The 20,816-nt window shown below is 41.4% G+C and overlaps 1 protein-coding gene across 3 annotated transcripts in view; it reads left to right on the forward strand.

Moving 5' to 3' along the window:
* The first annotated feature begins 2,373 nt into the window (after positions 1–2,373).
* Positions 2,374–20,816, forward strand: part of LOC149820253 (serine/threonine protein phosphatase 2A 55 kDa regulatory subunit B beta isoform-like) — a 34,758-nt gene continuing 16,315 nt past the window's right edge. For 2 of the 3 annotated variants that reach the window (XM_089983913.1, XM_089983915.1), the window contains exons 1-4: positions 2,374–2,847; positions 5,193–5,296; positions 5,419–5,514; positions 5,627–5,746. In XM_089983913.1, coding sequence (XP_089840039.1) covers positions 2,736–2,847; positions 5,193–5,296; positions 5,419–5,514; positions 5,627–5,746 — 432 coding nt within the window. In that variant the 5' untranslated portion in view covers positions 2,374–2,735. The remainder of the gene's footprint in view (positions 2,848–5,192; positions 5,297–5,418; positions 5,515–5,626; positions 5,747–20,816) is intronic. The other variant, XM_089983914.1, reaches the window with a different exon arrangement.

Consider the following 20,816-nt stretch of genomic DNA (forward strand, 5'->3'; position numbering starts at 1 on the left):
TACGTGAGAGAAGCTTGACTTTGACATCAAACTAAGTAATTTGGGTGTTTATTATGCCATGTATTTTTGTATGCCCAGAGGCTTGAGTGACTCTATCCATAGTAGGCCAATAATTTTTATGTTGAGATAAACTATACTAGGTCATTTCAGATGCATCCTTTTATTGCAATAGTGGGGTTGAATCTTTAAATCTTAAGAATAACCCAACCTCCTAACCTCTGAGTGCCACATAGGCAATCCAATGCATTCTGCACGAAGAGAATATGAACACAACCCCAATTTGTTTTCTGAAGCACGAGCCAGTTCCCGTATGGTCAAAGATTACCTTTATGGTTTATTTATATGTATGCAAACATCGCTCTTGGCATATATGATGCATACGGAGTTTTCTCAACATTTTTTTGAAACCCCTTTTTTATTTATTTTTTATTTATTTTCTTTCAATTTATGAAGAAAAACTCTTACATTAGTGCTTGTTTCTCTTGATTTAACTATTTTTAATAAGAGAGAGGATTGATTTCTTTAATAATCTTCAAAGAGGTATAATTTTAGCTTCCATTTTATTTCTTCTCAACCCTTAAAACATTATATTCATTTCCATCGGTTTTGTTAATTTTAAATTTAGAGGACATCAGATTTATTTTCTTATTATTTCATAAAAGATAAAGTTTCTTTTTTTGCTTTCTTTAGTGCACGAGGGGAGAATAGGAACGTGATTTCTTTTTATATGAAAAATGAATACGTTTTTTGTGTAGCGAGGAACTTGCATCAAACATGGGATCCTCTATCCCAATTCATTTGGAAGATGGATCCTGGGCAAGGTATTTGAAGTTTACTCGAGATATCACTTGTCAGATTCTATTGTGGAATCTGAATAATTGACTATGATATATCTGATCCATGTGTAATATCATAAAAAACTGACACAAATTTGTGATTGCTCCTTAGTATCAGCAGTAGGTCTAAAAAATATATATTTTAAAGGATCAAATTTATATATTTGCACCATGCTAAAGTAAGGTACCATGATAAATACATTTGAAACAAATTCCATTTATAGATATTTGAAACAGCACTATCTCTTTGAAAGGCTCTATGCATATGGCCTTTCTCAACACATTTCTTTAGACAGATTCTGTTTTTTTTGCAGATGATAAACATTTCTTAGAACATCGAGGTGAATCAAACCCGTGTTTGAATTAAAACTGAGATATTGATACAAGTTATTTCCTTCTGAATCACATAGAGGTTGACAATAAGTTGAAAGAGGCTAAGAGTTATACACAGTGTTGTCAGTCAGCTTGAATCAACTTGAATCGCCCGGTCACCTTACGGGTAAGAGGGCGCAACCTCCTGCCAACTCACCATGATGTTGATTCTTACAACATTGGTCACACTTGCTCCTGTGGGACTTGAATTCCCATGGGAGTCTTCAATTCCCATGGGTTTTACAAGCCCACAGTTCATGTAAAAATTACTAAAGTTTAACCTAATGAGGTCCACAACAAAATAGAACCATGATGATATTGGATTAAGTATTTATTCATTCAAACACATTTAATTTTGCATCTAATTCATTTAAATTTGAAATTTATTTTAAATGATCACTAAATAAACGATATTAGTTCTAACCTATTTGGATCTAAAATGGAACCTAATTTCAAAAGGCCCATGTCATTTACTTGTTATAGTACAAAACAAATACAACAAACTGAGTAACTGCTCAGCTCATATAGAAAGTCAAAACCTACATAAGAAATTGATGCAAATGATTCTAATAAACAGTATGATTCGTTTTCACATTTGATTTACCTTTAAATGTAAAAAATAATTTTCCAAAGCGCCCTTAATATTCACAAAAGTTTCTCTATTAAAAACTTTCATCACCATCTCTCCATCTGAGAGAGAGGGAGAGAGAATATTATTTTCCTCAAATCTATTAAAACCTTTTTTGTTATATGTAAAATATGTTATTATTAATAATGAGCCTATACGAGCCCTACGTACTAATGTCCATCCATTGAAGAGAGAGAGAGTATTATTTTTTCTAAAGATTTTTTAAAACACCTTAATCTTTATTTTCTTCAAAAAACTTAAAATATTTCAAAGCAAGAATCCCAAAAAACACCCCTCCCCTATATGTTTTCCTTTTTTCTCTGAATTGTTGTTGTTGTTCTCTTTTTATACAAGAGAGAGAGAGACTATTATTTTCCATAATTTTCTTCGAGGTTTTCTAAAAACACCTTAATCTTTATTTTCCTCAATATTTCAAAGCACAAATTCCAGAAACACCCTTCTCATTCTCATATGTTTTTTTCCACTCTGTGAATTATTTTCTCTCTAATTCTCTTTTTTATACAAGAGAGAGAGGAACGGCTAGGGCGAAGAATAAGAGCGGTGGCGTTCTCGAATCCATTTTATTTTTTGCTCTCTGCGAGGCAAAAAGGAAAAACGAGAAAAACCCAAAGAAGGTGAAGAAGAATTCCCGTTTCAGATTTCTGCTTCCCCTCGAATCCCCTCTTCCTCGCCAATCGATCGTCTCGAATCCGACGTCTCTCGATCGCTCCTCGCGGATTCGTCCAGCTCCTCCTCCCACCGATGATCGGGACGTCGCATTCCCGCCGCCACCAGCCGGAGCGCGACCCATGATCGCCCGCGGGATCGGTGCTCTTCCCGCAGATCTTTGGTGCCGGATGCTGTTTTTGGCTGGAGCTAGTGCTTGATTCGGCCGGAAGATGATCGTCGACGGGGTCGGGAGCCCCACGGGGCCGCCGCCGCCACCACCGCTCGAGTGGAAATTCTCGCAGGTGTTTGGCGAGCGGACGGCCGGGGAGGAGGTCCAGGAAGGTGAGGGTTTTCTGTTCTCTCCGGTCTGGTTGTGTTTCGGTTTTGCTTCCTCATGTTCACGGGATGTCTCTGACTGGTTCTTTGGAATTCGAGTTCTCGGTGCTTGGTTTGCTTGGGCTGGAGTTAGGGCTAGGGTTTGGTTCTCTCTTGTTTAGATCGTTCTCAGATGTATAGGTGCTGGTACTGCTGTGGATTTTGTCGGTGGGGTGCAGGAATTGGTACTTTTTGGCCGAGGTTGTTTTGGGGGAAAACGGATTTTGGATGAGGGTGTATTTCGTTTTGGGGAGAAAATTTGTTTTTGCGGATTAATGCATCCATGGTTATGAGGATTCAGTGACGCTTGTTTGATAATTTCCGTGGGAAAGTTTGTCACTTTAGTTGTAATTATCTTCGATTTGTTGGGGGTTTCAGAATCTGACGACATTTAGGGGTAGTTTGCTTCCACTTGTTATGATTTCGTAATGTATTTCTTCTCAGTAAGTACGAAAAGAGTAGGGTCCCAACGCGGGGGTAATTCATGGTTTTTGGTAGATAAAGATGATCTCTTTGTGGCTTATGATCGTTTCCGTTGGTTTCTTTTTTCATAGTCTTTTGAGTAGGAAGAGAACACCAATGCTTCACACCTTGTCTGGTAGAGAATGCAAGATTTATCAAGCATGACTTGTCCACAAACTGAAAGGTTTCTTCTTTTTTGGGATCTTGGGAATTGGGTGAAGAAATCATCTGCTTTTTGGTCATGAGTTTCTCGGTCTATACATTGTACTTCTTTGTCTTCTATAATGCTCTTGAGTAGTGCTCTTTGAGGTGAGTCCGCAGGTGTTTTCAGGCAGGTTTTATAGAATTGGAACGACTGGGCAGTTCTCCATAGGCAAAGAATTGGCAAAGTAGAAAAACTGTGCATGGCAGTGTGCTCTACAGTGGAGGTGGTGATCCATGTCAGATAATGCTCGTCAGGTTTATTTTGGATGAGCCCATTGGTTCAGCTAGGTTGTAGTGTCCATATCTTCTAAGCAAATAGGCTATTTATCATGAAGATGTATATCGTTTGTGTGATGCTAATATTTTATCTTCTGGCGTGATTGTCTAATGCATTTTCTAGCACATATGCGTAACTTGTTGCGATGGTCCTCTTCCATCTGTGGCAAACTTGGCAAGAATGAAATATACCTTAAGGGACTTTCTCACTCTTCTTATCAAGCTGAGGCAAATGAATTTACTTTTATGCAGATGGACTACTTGAAAAGTATCCTTTCCTTCAAGCGGAATTTGGAATTCAGGATGTTGGATCAGCACCGAGCCTATGTGCTGAATTAATTAATCTGATGCAGAGGTTTCCCTTTGAGGGAACTGCCCAAATATGTTGGTTTAAAGTTTAAACTGAAAAGTTGAAAATTCCATGATTTTGAGCTCTATCTGCCGATGGGATGGATTCTGGAAATCTCCAAATCACTGGCCTTCAACATGTGACTAGGAGTTGGACTTTGTGGGAAAGAGATAATCCTTGTGAATTTTGTTATTACCTTAGGATGGTGCTGTGGAGAAGTTCTCCAAAAATAAATTTGCACTAGGCCTGTAGCTACCTTTTGTATTGGGAAAGTAGTCAACTGGAAGCAAACCTCTAAATATGTAAAGCATCTTCTGGTTATGTGCTTGATGCTGTTAAACATATAGTTTACTGGCCTGAACATGACCAACTTGATGATATAGATGTCTCGCGTAGCAAACGTGAGATCTCAGACCGTCAAAACATGGTATACCTTTGCACCTATATTGTTGTTATAGCTTGTAAATTTCATTTCTCTTGGTAGAGGTGCACACCGTAAAACAGAACCTACACTGGGCATGAAATCAACTGGAGTTCTTTTAATCTTCCAAAAGTGCGATCATCTGCTGGTCTGAGAATTGTCATATGCTTGACACTGTTAAGTGCATGGCATACCCATTATGGCCAACCTGGCGATATAGTTGTCTATCCAGCATGTGCTCTCAAGCCATCAATATTGTATGTTTTGGCATCTAAATCATCTGTATCTTGGTAATGGTGTGCACACTTTCAACTATCTTTGTTCAATATTTTTGTTGTATTTTCAAATCGCTTCTTCTATCTTTATTTCTTTTTGGTTTTCTTGGTCTCTCTTGTGCATGCATGTGTATATCCATGTCTGCTTTTGTCTGTATATGCCTTTTCATTGAATGCGAAGCCATCATATATTTGAAATTCGAAGGCATATTATGCTTAAATCACCAACTCATCTGAACCATTCATTTGAATAAATTTGTGGGTTTTGTTACTGGTTCATTCTTATTTGTCAGAATATGATAAAATTGTTCATTTCTTTTTGCAGTTGATATTATCTCAGCAATAGAATTTGATAAGACTGGTGATCATCTTGCTACTGGAGACCGAGGGGGGCGTGTAGTTCTATTTGAAAGGACCGATCTGAAGGATGTAAGTGGATTGTTTTTACCTTTCTTTTTTCATCCTGCCAAATTCCATCTCCTTTGCTTACATCTATATGAATGTTTTATTCATGTCAAGGTTAACTTGCCCTTTAATTTAATATGATGTAGCATCATTCTCGAAGAGAATTGGAGAGGCTGGAATACCCCATCAGTAGACATCCTGAATTTCGTTATAAAACAGAGTTCCAAAGCCATGAACCTGAGGTCAGCCTGCTGATGATGTTGATTTTTGTCACTTGTAATCTTAATATCTGCCTCTGGGAAACTTTGGTTGTCAATAATTAGGACCATTGACTCTATGCTGTTTCATATTCAGTTTGATTATCTTAAAAGTTTGGAAATTGAGGAGAAGATCAATAAGATCAGGTGGTGCCTAACAGCTAATGGAGCATTATTTCTTCTTTCAACGAATGACAAAACAATAAAGTTTTGGAAGGTAAATGAATTCATTGATGTAGTATTGTTAACTTCATCTGGTTCTGCATGTAGTTTTCTTTTAGATGAATATTTGAATTTGATGCTGATCTGTATTGATGTAAACACTAGACACCATTTGTAAAGAAATGAAAGCCTCCAACAAGATCCACCACAATGCCAAAGTGAACACACCAAAAGCCACAAATGGGCTCACTCACAAAACCCACACAAGGGGCAAGAACAAGTGGCTAAAATAAAAAATATTTTTATTAATAACCTTTATGCAAGAAGCATACATAATGTGGGGGCTTTGCTCCATATTTATACACAAAGGAAGAGGACTCCATAGACAGTTGTTGGAGTCCCAAGGACTCAAAGTAGAGCCGTTGGGACCCCAACGACTCTTATGTTTGACTAGTCAACATGTGTTGACTAGTTCAATTACAAATAAAAGAAAAGAAAAAATAAAGAAAGAGAAAAAATATATATATATATATATATATATATATATATATGTACAATTTTAACACTTTCCCTCAAGCTTACGGTGTAATAACCGAAAGTTTTTCTAATAGAAAGTGAAAACGGAGAGCAACAAGAGGTTTGGTGAAGAAATCTGCTAATTGGTATTCTGATGTATCATAAGACAAATCAATGGTCCCATGTAGATACTCCTCTCGAACATAGTGACAATCCATTTTGATATGTTTAGTACGTTTATGAAAAGTACGATTGCTGGCAATGTAGATCGCACTCTTGTTGTCACAATACATGCAGGAGACTCCTGTCACTTGAACTCCCATATCAGCGAACAACCTTTTGAGCCAGACTACCTCTATCGTTGTAGTTGCCATGACCCGATATTTAACCGCAGTTGATGAAAGCGAAACCTTCTGCTGCTTTTTGCATTGCCACAAAATCAGAGATTCACCTAAGAAAACACAAAAACCCGTGGTTGAGTGTCAATTATTGGGATCACCTCCCCAGTCAACATCAATATAAACAACTAAATCTAAAGAAGATGAAGCAGATATAAAGAGGCCTCGAGAAAGAGAAGTCTTAATATATCTAATAATATGCAAAACTGCTCCCATGTGTACAAAAGTGGGAGCATGATGAAATTGACAAGATGTGTGTACAACATGTGTTATGTCCGGTCTAGTAATTGAAAGATAAGAGAGTGCTCCAATAAGCTGTTTGTAAGTAGGATCTTCAAGAAGTTTTCTATCATCTATTCACATCTTGATGTTGGCAAGTTTAGGGGTATCAATTCTCTTATCATCTGTGATTTCGGACCTGGAGACAATGTCAAAAGCAAATTTAGATTGAGGTAATAAATATCCTCTAGGAGAGTAAGCAACTTCGATTTTTAAGAAATATTTTAAGAAGCCTAAATCAGTCATTTTAAAATATTTTTTGAGAAGTTTTTTAATATTTTCAACTCCCTGTTTGTATCCTCCCGTGATGATCATGTTGTCCAGATAGAGAATAATAATAATAATATCGGCATCAGAAATCTTAACAAACAATTCTGTGTCAGTCAAACAACTTCTAAATCCAATATCAAGCATAACTCAACTAAACCGGTCATACCAAGCCTTTGATGCTTGTTTAAGTCCATAAAAAGGCTTTTCCAGACAAAAAACTTTACCCTTAGAAACACTTATATCTGGTGGTGCCTCCATGTAGACTTCTTAAACTAGGTTTTCATTAAGAAAAACATTTTTAACATCCATTTGAAATATAGGCCATTTTCGAACAGAGGCTAACCCTACTAGGGTTCTAACATTGGTCATTCTAACGATTGGAGCAAAGGTTTCCTTGTAATCTATGCCATCTAGTCCAAGTATTAGCATTTTCTAAAGCTTCTAAGTCTATTCTCATGGTTTCTACTCATTCAGAATGTTCTTTAGCTTGAGTATAGGTTGAATGTTCCATATATGAATGAATTAATGCAATGAATGCCTTGTATTTTGGAGAAAAAAAATCATAAGACAAACTTTCCTGTTGGTTTAAAAATCCTAGATGACCTTCTAGTATGAACTTTAGGCGGTTCAACATATTTCCCCAGTGCACATGGTTGGTTAAGATCCCTGCGCCTAGAATATTGTAAATATTTTTTGTTCCTATGAGTTTGCTCTTTAGTAATTATATCATCATGACCATTATCAAGATCACATTCATCTATTATATCAAGACCACTATCCTGATCACATTCATAATCACATTTTTCATGACTTGAACTTAAATCAAATAAAAAATGAATACTCATCTACTTCGCCTTTTCAAAGTCAAAGCAACTTTCTTTTTCTAAGAAAGTCACGTTACGTGAAACATATAATTTTTTATTTTTAGGATCGAAACACGTGGAGCCTTTTTGGTTATTTGCATAACTTAAGAAGGCACAAGGAATAGCACAAGGGGAGAGTTTATCATTTTTGTTAGTAAAAACAAAACATTTGCACCAAAAAATTCTTAGTCTAGCATAATCAGTAGATATTTTAAAGAGTTTTTCAACTGGTATTATATTTTGCAAAGAAGAAGACATTCTATTGATGAGATAGATAGCGATTTGCTATTAATAAAGTTTTGGTTGTTTCCATAATATGTTTGTGTTTTCGTTCAGCCAAACCATTTTATTGTGGTGTATGAGGACAAGATCTTTGATGTGTGATACCATGCAAATTTAGATAATTTTTAAATTCATTTGCTAAAAATTCTTCCCCTGAATCTGTGCGAAAAATAGAAATATCATTTTCAAACTTATTTTTGACCAAGTTGTAAAATATTTGAAAATGTGAAAAGACTCCATATTTATGTTTGAGGAGGTAGATTCAAGTATACCTAGAAAAATCATCAACAAAAAAACACATAGGTTGCATATCCACCCTTTAATATAACTGATGCTGGCCCCTAAACATCTAAATGTATTAGCTCAAGCTGTTCCCTTGCGACTTACAGTGTACAGTTGCGCTAGAGTCTGTTTTGCTTTTGTTTTGAGTCTGATGTAAGTTGCCCGGTTCAGGTGAATCAATACCCCGAAGGGGCAGCCCGTATACTTGAACTGTAATAGCCTGCGGGCAAAATTGTGAATGAATTAAATGCGTTGAGCTTTCTTTTGTTCACCCTCGTTGTGATTGCTTCTTGTGATTGCAACTTCTCTCCCTCTATTCTCTCTTGCTCTCTTGCACTCTGATCATAAGCTTCCGCGACCGGCAAGCGAGCTGACGAGTAGGCTTGCGGCGGTAAGGAAGGACCGTCGCGCCGCGCTGGCCCATTGAAGGAAATAGGCCCGTGACAAGTGGTACCAGAGCCCGTTCTCGTGCTGGGGAAGGGACTCCGGAGTCGGTGTCGACAGACACGCCGACAGGCTGCGATTTGTGAGTAAGACATCGTGGCGCCTTATCAACACTTGCGCAACACCAGAGGCAAGGCAGTTGCCGAAGCTGAGGAGATGGGTTCACCTCGGGGCCAAGAAGAGTTGCCTGCAACTGTTAACAAGTTGGTGGAAGATGTGACTTCGCATGATGAAGCGATTTCACGCGCATGTGAATCATTCAATGGATTGAATGATGTGGTGGCGAGCCTGCAAGAGCAGGTGAACTTACTAATGGGGCAGGTCACTTCGTTGACGACTACAGTGACCGATCTTGAGTTGAGGAACCGTACGTTGCAGCGGACGGTGACCCTGAATGGCGGAAATGGTGAGAGACCATCAATGATTGATGTACCTAGACCCGCAAAATTCAATGGTTCTCGCGACAGCAAGGCCATTGAGAACTTCTTGTTCAAAGTAGAAGACTACTTGGATATCCAAAATGTGACCCTTGAAGATCTGAGGATCAAGGCTGCAGCGGCCTTACTTGATGGTGATGCTATCGCTTGGTGGAGGCGGAAGCGCAATGACATGGAGAGGGGTCAATGTGTGATAGACACCTTTGACGACTTCAAAGTAGAGTTGCGCAACTACTTCATGCCAAGAAATGCGCAGAGACAGGCTTACCGGATGGTTCGTGAACTCAAACATACTGGTTCGTTGCAAGACTATGTCCGAACGTTCCAGAAGCTTATGCTGGAGATACCTAACATGTCAGAAGACGACATGCTCAACTGGTTCATTGTGGGACTTCAACCATGGGCACAGTCCGAAGTGGAAAGGAGCAACCCCCGTATTTTGGAAGATGCATATGTGGCGGCTGAGCGCTTAGTTGATACTCAGCGCAAACCTTTCACCCCGTCAACCAAAGTTGGGAAGAAGCCTGACCACAGAGGCAAGAAGGATGAGCAGCGCAACGATAAAGGTGAGGCGTCGACACGCCATCAATCCGAAAAGAAACAGAACTACACAAAGTATAACAACAGCAACAAGGGTGCGGTTGTGACATGTTGGTTCTGTGGTGATAGACATATCGCCCGGCAATGCCCAAAGCGCCTTGTAAAGGACGACGGGCAAGCCAATGCTGCACAGGAAGAATGCAGCGATACTGAAGGCAGTGACACTGAGACCATGCAACCGAGGATGGGCGCTATGCGATCGATTAACGCAGCTAGAAGTTGCGCAGCTAAGAACATGCAGGTCAGTAAGGAACTTATGTACGTAGAAGTCATTATGAATGGAAAGTCTACTTCGGCAATGGTAGACTCCGGGGCCACACACAACTTTGTCTCGCGGGAAGAGGCAGAGCGGTTGGGCTTGAAAACTGAGCCAAAGCAGAGGACTATCAAAACAGTAAACTCTGAGGCCAAGCCCATTCTTGGTGAAGCAAGAGATGTGGCTACTCAAGTGGGGAGTTGGGTCGGCAAAGCCAACTTCTCTGTGGTGCCCCTGGACGATTTCAAGGTGATTCTGGGTATGGAGTTTCTGCGAAGCCAGAATGTGATGATGCTGCCAAAGTTTAACACGTTGACGATCATGGGATCAGACCTGTCCCACACAGTGCAGTGCCTTACGCAGAAAGGCAAGTCTTCAGTGTTATCAGCAATGCAACTGAAGAAGGGTGTCAAGCATGGGGAGCAGACATTCTTAGTTGCAGTGCGTGCAGATGAAGGGAAGGTAGAAGCAGCAGTGTCGCCGACCCTAGCCCCTCTATTGGAGGAGTTTCGGGGGGTGATGCCTCCGGAATTGCCAAAGCGTCTTCCGCCAAGACGCGAGGTCGACCACAAGATTGAGTTGACCCCGGGAGCAAAGCCTCCCGCAATGGTTCCATACCGTATGGGGCCAGCAGAGTTGAAGGAGCTGCGCAGGCAGCTAGACGAGATGTTGGACGCAGGCATTGTTCGTCCATCAAAAGCCCCATTTGGTGCCCCGGTCCTTTTTCAGATGAAACATGATGGCTCTAAACGGTTATGTGTGGATTACCGGGCCTTGAACAAGGTCACGGTGAAGAACAAGTACCCATTGCCATTGATAGCAGACTTGTTCGATCAGCTAGGCAGTGCCTGTATCTTTTCCAAGCTAGATCTGCGATCGGGTTACTGGCAGGTGAGGATTGCCGAAGGTGATGAGCCGAAAACAACTTGTGTCACCCGCTATGGTGCTTACGAATTTCTAGTAATGCCATTCGGGTTGACAAATGCTCCAGCCACGTTCACGACTTTAATGAACCAGATTTTCTACCCTTACTTAGACAAGTTTGTGGTAGTCTATCTGGATGATATCGTGATCTACAGCAGTAACATGGAGGAACATGTCGGGCACTTGCGAACAGTGTTTCAGGTGCTGAAGGAGAATGACCTTTGTGTTAAACGAGAGAAGTGTCTCTTCGGGCAGGAGGAGATCAGCTTCCTTGGCCACGTTGTGGGGCGTGGTGTGCTGCGTATGGATGGGCAGAAGATAAGGGCCATCTAGGAATGGGTTCCGCCAAGCAAAGTGCCAGAATTGCGGTCATTCCTCGGCTTGGCAAATTATTATCGGCGTTTCATCGAAGGTTATTCCCTCATTGCTGCGCCCCTCACAGATTTGTTGAAGAAGAATCGGGTATGGCTCTGGACAGGAGCGTGCCAAGATGCCTTCGAGGGCTTGAAGAAAGCCTTAGTGAGAGAGCCAGTGCTGCGACTGCCTGATCATTCGAAACCCTTCGAAGTCCACACTGATGCCTCAGACTTTGCCATTGGCGGAGTTATTATGCAAGACGGGCATCCGATCGCATATGAGAGTCGTAAGCTGAAGGATGCAGAGAGGCGGTACACAGTGCACGAACGTGAGATGACCGCCATTGTGTATTGCCTCAGGACCTGGCGGCACTACCTTTTGGGTGCCGAGTTCGTCGTCAAGACGGACAATGTGGCCACGAGCTATTTTCAGACGCAAAAGAAGTTGACGCCCAAGCAAGCTCGATGGCAGATGTTTTTGGCTGAGTTCGACTTTGCCTTAGAGTACAAGGTTGGAAAAACCAATATTGTGGCGGATGCCCTGAGCCATAGGGCTGAATTAGCTGCTGCGCGCGCAGAGCCTTCTGAAGTGCATTTGGAGGGTGCATTGCTGAGCCGCATCCGCGAGGGTACACAGCAGAATTCGACCGCACAACACCTTGTTTCTCTGGCGCAGGCAGGGAAGACTCGGCGATTTTGGCTACAGGATGGCCTCCTTGTAACAAAAGGGGGACGCATCTTTGTACCACGGTGGGGAAGCCTTCGCCGAGAGCTACTCAAGGAGTGCCATGATACACTATGGGCCGGCCATCCTGGTCAGGAGCGGACCTTAGCACTCCTTGAGCGCGGCTACTATTGGCCGTAGATGAGAGACGATGTTGAGGGGTATGTGCGGACATGCCTCATCTGCCAGCAAGATAAGGGGACAAACCAGAAGGCTGCCGGTCTCCTTGAGCCTCTACCAATTCCAGAACGTCCTTGGGAAAGCATCTCTATGGACTTTATTGTTAGTCTGCCAAAGGTAGAGGGCCTCAGTTCTATTTTAGTCGTGGTGGATCGTTTCTCAAAGTATGCCACCTTCATCTCAGCTTCCAAGGAGTGCCCTGCAGAGAAGACTGCAGAGTTGTTCGTAAAGCATGTGGTGAAGCACTGGGGCATACCAAAGAGCATTGTGAGCGATCGCGATGCTCGCTTCACGGGCAAGTTCTGGCGTGAAGTATTTCGGTTACTTGGCTCTGATTTGCTGTTTTCAACAAGCTTCCATCCGCAGACAGATGGGCAGACAGAGCGCATCAACGGGATACTGGAGCAGTACCTTAGGCACTTTGTTAGTGCCAATCAGAAAAATTGGGTGAAGCTCCTTGATGTGGCACAGTTTTGTTATAATCTGCAGAAGAGCGAATCTTCAGGCCACAGCCCGTTTGAGATAGCCACGGGGCAGCAGCCACTGACCCCGCACACTCTTGCCGCACAAGAAAAGGGAAGGCCATCCTTCGCCTATCAGTTTGTTCGCGACTGGCACAAGCAGAATGAGTTGGCGAAGGCATTCTTACACAAAGCGGCGAAGAGAATGAAGAAGTGGGCGGACAAACACCGTCGGCCCGCAGGGTTCCAGGTTGGGGACCAAGTGTTGGTGAAGTTATATCCTGGTCGCACAGGCATCTTCCGCGGGCGGCACCGTGGACTACTCAGAAAGTATGAGGGACCCTTCACCATCACAAAGAAGGTGGGCAAGCTGGCATATAAGCTGGAGTTGCCCCCAGACTTCAAGGTGCACCCGGTGTTCCACGTGTGCAACCTCAAACAGTTCCATCCAGATGGTGGAGACCCGGAACGCAATGTGCCGCAACGCGCTCCCATCATGCAGAGGGCCCCGGCAGCACAACGGGCCGAGAAGCACCTCAGTCAGATCCTTCGCCACAAGGTCAACTACTTGGGGCAAGCGAAGAAATACTTGGTGCAGTGGGAGGAAACAGCGGAACCAACGTGGGAGCCTGCATTTCGAATGAACAGCCGCTACCCAGCTGAAGTCAGGGCTTACCACGAAACAGATGGCGCCGAGGACGGTGCATGATTTGAAGGGGGGAGCATGTTCCCTTGCGACTTACAGTGTACAGTTGCGCTAGAGTCTGTTTTGCTTTTGTTGAGTCTGATGTAAGCTGCCCGGTTCAGGTGAATCAATACCCCGAAGGGGCAGCCCGTATACTTGAACTGTAATAGCCTGCGGGCAAAATTGTGAATGAATTAAATGCGTTGAGCTTTCTTTTGTTCACCCTCGTTGTGATTGCTTCTTGTGATTGCAACTTCTCTCCCTCTATTCTCTCTTGCTCTCTTGCACTCTGATCATAAGCTTCCGCGACCGGCAAGCGAGCTGACGAGTAGGCTTGCGGCGGTAAGGAAGGACCGTCGCGCCGCGCTGGCCCATTGAAGGAAATAGGCCCGTGACACAAGCAGTCTAGAAGAAAAAAAAGTTCTTTCATAGAATGGTGATCTCTTCATTTTACCAAGAATACAATATTTACACGTAAATTTTTCAGAGTTACAAAATTTTTTCAAATTTGGAAAGTGTTGGATTTTGGATAGATTAGGATGACCAAGTCGTTTGTGCCATAAATTTAAATCTAATTTTTTAACATTATAACAAAAGGTATCCTTGGGTATTTTCAAAAAAACCATGTAATAGAGACCTCCTTCTCGATGACCTTCCCCACTCAGCTTTCTTAACTGACGATCCTGTACCCATTAACCATCAGAAGGGGAGACCTTATATCTTTGGTCAGATATTTGTGAAACTGATAAGAAATTTAAATTTAACTTAGGAATATATCTAACTTTTAGAATGGTAAATTTTTTGGAGTTTTGTAAAATCTTTTCGAAATTCCTTATTCCTTCTATTTTAAGAGATGGATCATCGGTTGTAAAAACATTTGACATGCTTGAGTTTGTATGACATTCAAATAAAATTTTACTATCAGGGATGAAAGGAAGCATTAGAATCAAGAAGCCAATGAGTTTTACCGGAATTGGAGAATGAAGAAGATACCTCTTTGAGAAGAGGCTGGAGAATTTTCATAAGTTGTGACTGAAAGTTTTTTTTTACCTGTACAGAAAAGAGAGAGTGGAAGGGAGAGAGAGAGAAGAAGAGGAAAAAGCACAAGGCTTTCGGCTGTTACGATCTTTTCTTTTTTTTTTTTTTTCGTGACCTAAAAGGTGTGCTTTATAATGTTACAACACAGGTATGGATCCGGGTCTGGTGTATCCAGACCCGATAGCCAAAGTGAGTTACAATGCATAAGTATGGAGGATCGGATCGGATCCGGATCCTTTTTCACCCCCCCTCAAGTTGATCATGGTGTTGTACCATGAACAACTTGCCTTTAAGCATCCAAAAACGATCCTTTGTTAACCCTTTGGTAAATAGATCTGCAACTTGTCTTTCAGTATTGATGAACTCAGGCTCAATCTCTTTTTCTTCAACCTTCTGTCTCACAAAGTGTTGGTCGATCTCAATGTGCTTGGCACGACTGTGATGTACTGGATTGAATGATGTTGATTGCACTTTGGTTGTCACATAGCAAAGTAGTATGGGAAATCTTTTCTCCTACTTCAGTTAGTAGATGCCTGATCCATGTGACTTCGGCAGTAGCAGCAGCCATAGATCTATACTCCGCCTCAGTGCTTGATCTAGCGATGGCCTTTTGTTTTCTGCTGCTCCAAGAGACTAAATTTTTTCCAATGAAGATGCAATATCCTGATGTAGATCTTCGTTCATCAGGATCTCCTGCCCAGTCTGCATCACAATATACAGTGAGTCCGTGCTCATCTTTGCCATATGACTGTGGTGAATATATCAATCCATCCCCAATAGTCCCTTTCAGATATCTAAGGATCCTCTTGACCGCTTCCATATGTCCAGTACGTGGCGCATGCATAAATTGAGACACTTGATTGACTGAATAAACAATATCAGGTCTGGTGAATGTGAGGTACTGTAACATTCCTATTATGCTTCGATACCTGGTGGGGTCATCATACAGATCTCCATCCTGAGCGCTAAGTTTTTGATGAAGCACACTCGGAGTTCCCAGAGGTTTGCAGTCTTGCATGCCTGCCTTGCTGAGAACGTCTACGTTGTACTTGTGCTGAGTGAGTGTCAAGCCATCAGCCTGGTTATCAACTTCTACACCAAGGAAATAACGTAGAATTCCAAGATCTTTCATTTTGAACCTCTGTCCTAGTAAGTCTTTTACTTCTTGGATGTGTGTCGCAGAGTTTCCTGTGATGACAATATCATCGACATAAATTAATAACAGAGTGTTCACAGTCTGACTTCTAAAAATAAATAATGAGTGGTCCAGCATGGAACGTGAAAAACCATGTTTTTGAATCTCTAGCGAGAAGCTATCAAACCATGAGCGAGATGCTTGCTTCAGACCATAGATAGCTCTTTTTAACCTGCACACATGAGTTTTACAATTTTGTTCTTGATACCCAGGGGGTTGCTCCATGTATACTTCCTCCTTTAAATCCCCATGCAAGAATGCATTTTTTACATCGAGCTGACTCAACTTCCATCCATGTTCAACAGCCAGTGAAATAATAATTCGGATTGTTCCCATTCTTACAACCGGACTGAAGGTCTCATCATAGTCTTGCCCTGCTTCTTGAGTGAATCCTTTTGCCACAAGTCGTGCCTTGTATCGTTCAATGGTTCCATCTGGCTTGTACTTTATTTTGTAGACCCATTTACATCCGACGACATTTTTGTCAGGTGGTCTGGGAACAACTTCCCAGGTTCCACATTCATGCAAGGCTTGCATTTCATCATTCATGGCTTCTACCCATTTGGTAGAAGTGGCTGCCTGGTAGTACATGATGGGCTCATTTTCCTTATTGAGAGCAATTAAGAAGAGTTGAAGATCCAATGAGAAATTGTTATAGCTAACCCACCTGTCAATGGGATGTCGTATGCGATTTGATTTTTTGACCTCAAGAGTATGAGAAGTAGTTGGATTGCCGTCTGAGACAGTCTGAATGGCTTGATGCTGTCGGTCTCTGTCTAGAGTAGACAATGCCTTTGTATCTGCCTGGTACTTCTTCTGTATTCTGTGATCTCGACATCCCAGTGTCTTCAAAACTCTTTTCTTCTTGCTGCACGCAATCTGAGGAGCATGCTTCATTCGAGTTAACAAAAAGTTCTGAACTCAACCAAGGATAGTAAACTTCAGTTGGCATATTCGTTGCATCAGCTTCGTCATCAAAGTTTTGTTCATCAAAGACAACATTTCTTGAGATTCTGATACGTTTGTTGGTAGGATCATAACACCTATATCCTTTGTAGTCATCTGCATATCCCACAAACCTACATTTCTGGGCTTTGTCCTGAAACTTGTTTCTCAGAGACTGATCAATATGCACATAGCAAACACAACCAAAAACACGCAAATCATGATAACTAGGATGGACTCCAAAAAGACAGTGATAAGGAGACTTATTTTCCAGAACAACCATGGGCAATCTATTTATCACATGCACAGCAGAATGAAAGGCTTCTGTCCATAGGTTGATAGGAAGATTGCTGTCATGAAGCATACTCATGGCACTTTCAACAATATGTCTATGTTTTCGTTCAGCAATCCCATTTTGTTGAGGAGTATGGGGGCAGGACACCCTTCTTCCTATTCCATTATTTCGAAGAAAAGAAACAAAATCACGGGATGAGAATTCCCCACCTCCATCACATTGGAAAAATTGAATGGACTCAGAAAATTGATTTTTGACCAAGGAAAGAAAATTTTGAAACAAAGAGAAGACTTCTGACTTATTCTTTATGAAATATATCCAAGTGTATCGAGAATAACTATCAACAAAGATTAGATAGTATCTGCTCCCAGATCCAGAGACAATTGGGGCGGGTCCCCATACATCAGAACAAATGATCTCAAAAGGTTTTGAAGCTCTTTTATTAATGGAATGGAAAGGCAATACATGACTCTTACATGAAAGACAACTGGAACACTTATGACTGCTCGCATTCCCATTAAGACTTTCTTTTGGAATGAGATTATTAGACGCAAGTTTCTCAATAAAATGACTCCCACAATGCCCTAACCGACTATGCCATAAGAATGGCTTATTACATTCAGAAATACTAAAAACATTAGCAGAAGAAGATGAACACGACTCTAACGAAGACATCGAATTCAGGTGAGCAGGGCAGACAACATGACATGGAGCTTCTTCAAAGACATACATATTGCCTCGTCTTTTTCCTTCAGCGAATGTTTCCCTCGTGCGTAGGTCCTTCACCTGCACAGAGAAGGGAGTAAATTCAACTGAAGCATTATTATCATCAATAAGCTTAGAGACAGAGACAATGTTTTTCTTAATATTAGGAGCATGAAGAACGTCAGAGAGAGTAAGAGTGGAATGTGACATGGGAATGACAGTTTTTCCAACATGAGAAACAGGATGGTGGGATCCATCTCCAGTAACAATCTTACTTTTTCCAAAATAAGGAATAGGATTAGAAATCTTACTTGCATCACCTGTCACATGAGTTGCTGCATCTGAGTCCACAAACTAAGTGCCTTCATCATTCTGCTTCAATTTCAACTCTGATAAGGCAGATATTAGTAGATCTTTGATCTCTCCACTATCTTTGGTATTGGTGAACTTTCTTTTTGTTTCTGTCTGTGGACCCTTTCCTTTATTCTCTGGATTGTGCCAACAATTCGCCTTGATATGCCCCTTTTTGTTACAAAAGAAGCAAGTGGGAATGAATCTTGATCCCTGCGCATGAGCAGACATATTTGGAGTGGGGAGCAGACCACGCCCTCCGTATCCACTTCGCCCTTGTCCTCCTCGTCCTCGTCCTCTACCATAAGTCACTCCTGTGGCAAAAACTTCTTGATTTGTGTGGATGTGAGTTTCTTCAGAGAATCCCTTCAGAGTCATTTCATACTGAATCAATTTCGCTCGTAACACATCGAAGGAAGGAAGAGTAGGGAGACACAATAGTGAAGTGACTATCATATTGTAGTCAGATCCCAATCCACTCAGAGTTTGTTGCACCATGTCATTGTCACTTACGGCACATCCTATAACTGCAAGCTGATATGTGATGGTCTTTATCTTGTTCAAATATTCCATGACGGTCATCGATTCTTTTCTTAACAACTGAAACTCCCTTTTTAGGAAAACCATTCTTGCTTGAGAAACCTGCGAGTACGTCTGAACCAGTCGCTCCCAGAGTTGTAGCGCTGTATAATTGTCGGGAATGGCAACTAGAACTTCTTGAGACAGGGTTGAGGTGATGTATGCGACAACTGATTGATCTTTCCTTTCCCAATTGAGAAATTCTACATTTTTGACATACACGATCGAACTCACCCCTTGATCATCTTTCTCTTCTCTCGGGACAAATTCTGGTGGAACGAGAGTGGTTCCATCAAGGTGACCTAAGAGACCTTGACTCCTTATAAAAGGAATAATTTGTCTCTTCCAAATCAAGAAATTTGAAGTATTCAACTTTTCAGAAACGAGTTGGTTGAGAAAGCTTGAAGAAAGATTTGATTGAGAGATGTAAGGGTCCATTTGAGAATGAAAAACAGTAAGAATGTCAACCAGAGTGTTCACAAAAAGTTCAACCCGTTTCCCTCTTTTTCTTTTTTTTTTGCAGGCTGTAGGATTCAGGAAAATCAGTTTCTGAACCTTTTCTATGCAGTCCAGAAACTGGGATTGACGTGATGAAGAATGCCTTCACACGTTAAAAGAAAACCCTCTTTTTTTTTTTGACAAGAATAGAAATAAATACTCAAGGAATAAGATTCACGGCATAGCAGTAAAGAGAAAAAAAATATACGAATATGTAAAGGCAGACTTAGAGGAGATTAGGTAAAGAAAAAAATATAGGGGAAGATTCGTGAAACACAGTCACCCACAGTCTGTTTACGTGAATCGCAGATTCACCAAATGTGAAACCCACGTGAATAGAGTTCACGTGGATCACGGTTTCTCAAAGAAAAGAAACCCACGTGAGGTGTGGGTACACAGGAGATTTCAAAAAGGGCTACTGTGATTTTCTGACCGAGGAAATGCTGTTGAAGGTTGTGGAGCTTGGACAGGGAGCAGTTCGAACAATATGTGAGGGGATGGAGGATTTGGTCAAGAGGCGTGGAAATGGATTTTCAAAAAAAGGGAACGAATGAGCAAAGAGGGGAGGAAATGGAGATAAACAGAAGAAAAGGGAGAGGGAGACAAAAAAACCTTGATTTTCCGATCTGTGCTCTTGCCGGAATCCTTGAACTCGATTCTGTGCTCTTGCCGGAATCCTTGAACTCGATTTTCCGAACTTGGATTTTGCCGGAATCCTTATCAGCCTTAGCTGAACCTGGCTCTGATACCATGAAAGTTTTTTTTTACCTGTACAGAAAAGAGAGAGAGGAAGGGAGAGAGAGAGACGAAGAGGAAAAAGCACAAGGCTTTCGGCTGTTACGATCTTTTCTTCTTCTTTTTTTTCGTGACCTAAAAGGTGTGCTTTATAATGTTACAACACAGGTATGGATCCGGGTCTGGTGTATCCAGACCCGATAGCCAAAGTGAGTTACAATGCATAAGTATGGAGGATCGGATCGGATCCGGATCCTTTTTCAGTGACATTGATACAGGTGCATCATGAGGCTTGTTTTTGTTAGTCTCCTGTGAAGAGCCAACTGAAGCCACCTTCTTTTCCTCCCTTCTTCTAAACTTTGGGCATTGAGGTTTAGTGTGCTCGAGTTCATGACAGTTATAACAAATAATCTTTTTTCTGTCATAATCATTGCCTTGTTTCCAATAAGGCTTGTTATCATGTTTATTTCCTTGTTTTCAATGAGGTGACTTGTAGGGGTGCATGTAGTTTCTCGGTTTAGAGACGGCCAATACAGAGTTGTCTTCATTGTTTAAAGAGTGCCCTTCTAGCCTGTTCTCTTCCATACTCAATTCTTCGATAGTGTCAACAATAGAGGGTACTTTTTCTCTATGAAGAAGAACCGATTTGGTGCTTTCAAACTCTGGTCTCAAGCCATTTATAAATTGATAGAAATGTTTCGCATCAAGTTACTTTTGCCAGAACTCTATATCTTTTGGGCAATGCCACTTAGGCTCGTGAATAAATAATTTATTTTTAAAGTTCAGACAATTCATTGTAGTATTCCCTAATACTTTTGTCTTTTTGA

The sequence above is a fragment of the Nuphar pumila genome, chromosome 12 (genome assembly GCF_984573655.1).
Source record: "Nuphar pumila chromosome 12, dmNupPumi1.hap1.1, whole genome shotgun sequence".
Taxonomy (NCBI): Eukaryota; Viridiplantae; Streptophyta; class Magnoliopsida; order Nymphaeales; family Nymphaeaceae; genus Nuphar; species Nuphar pumila.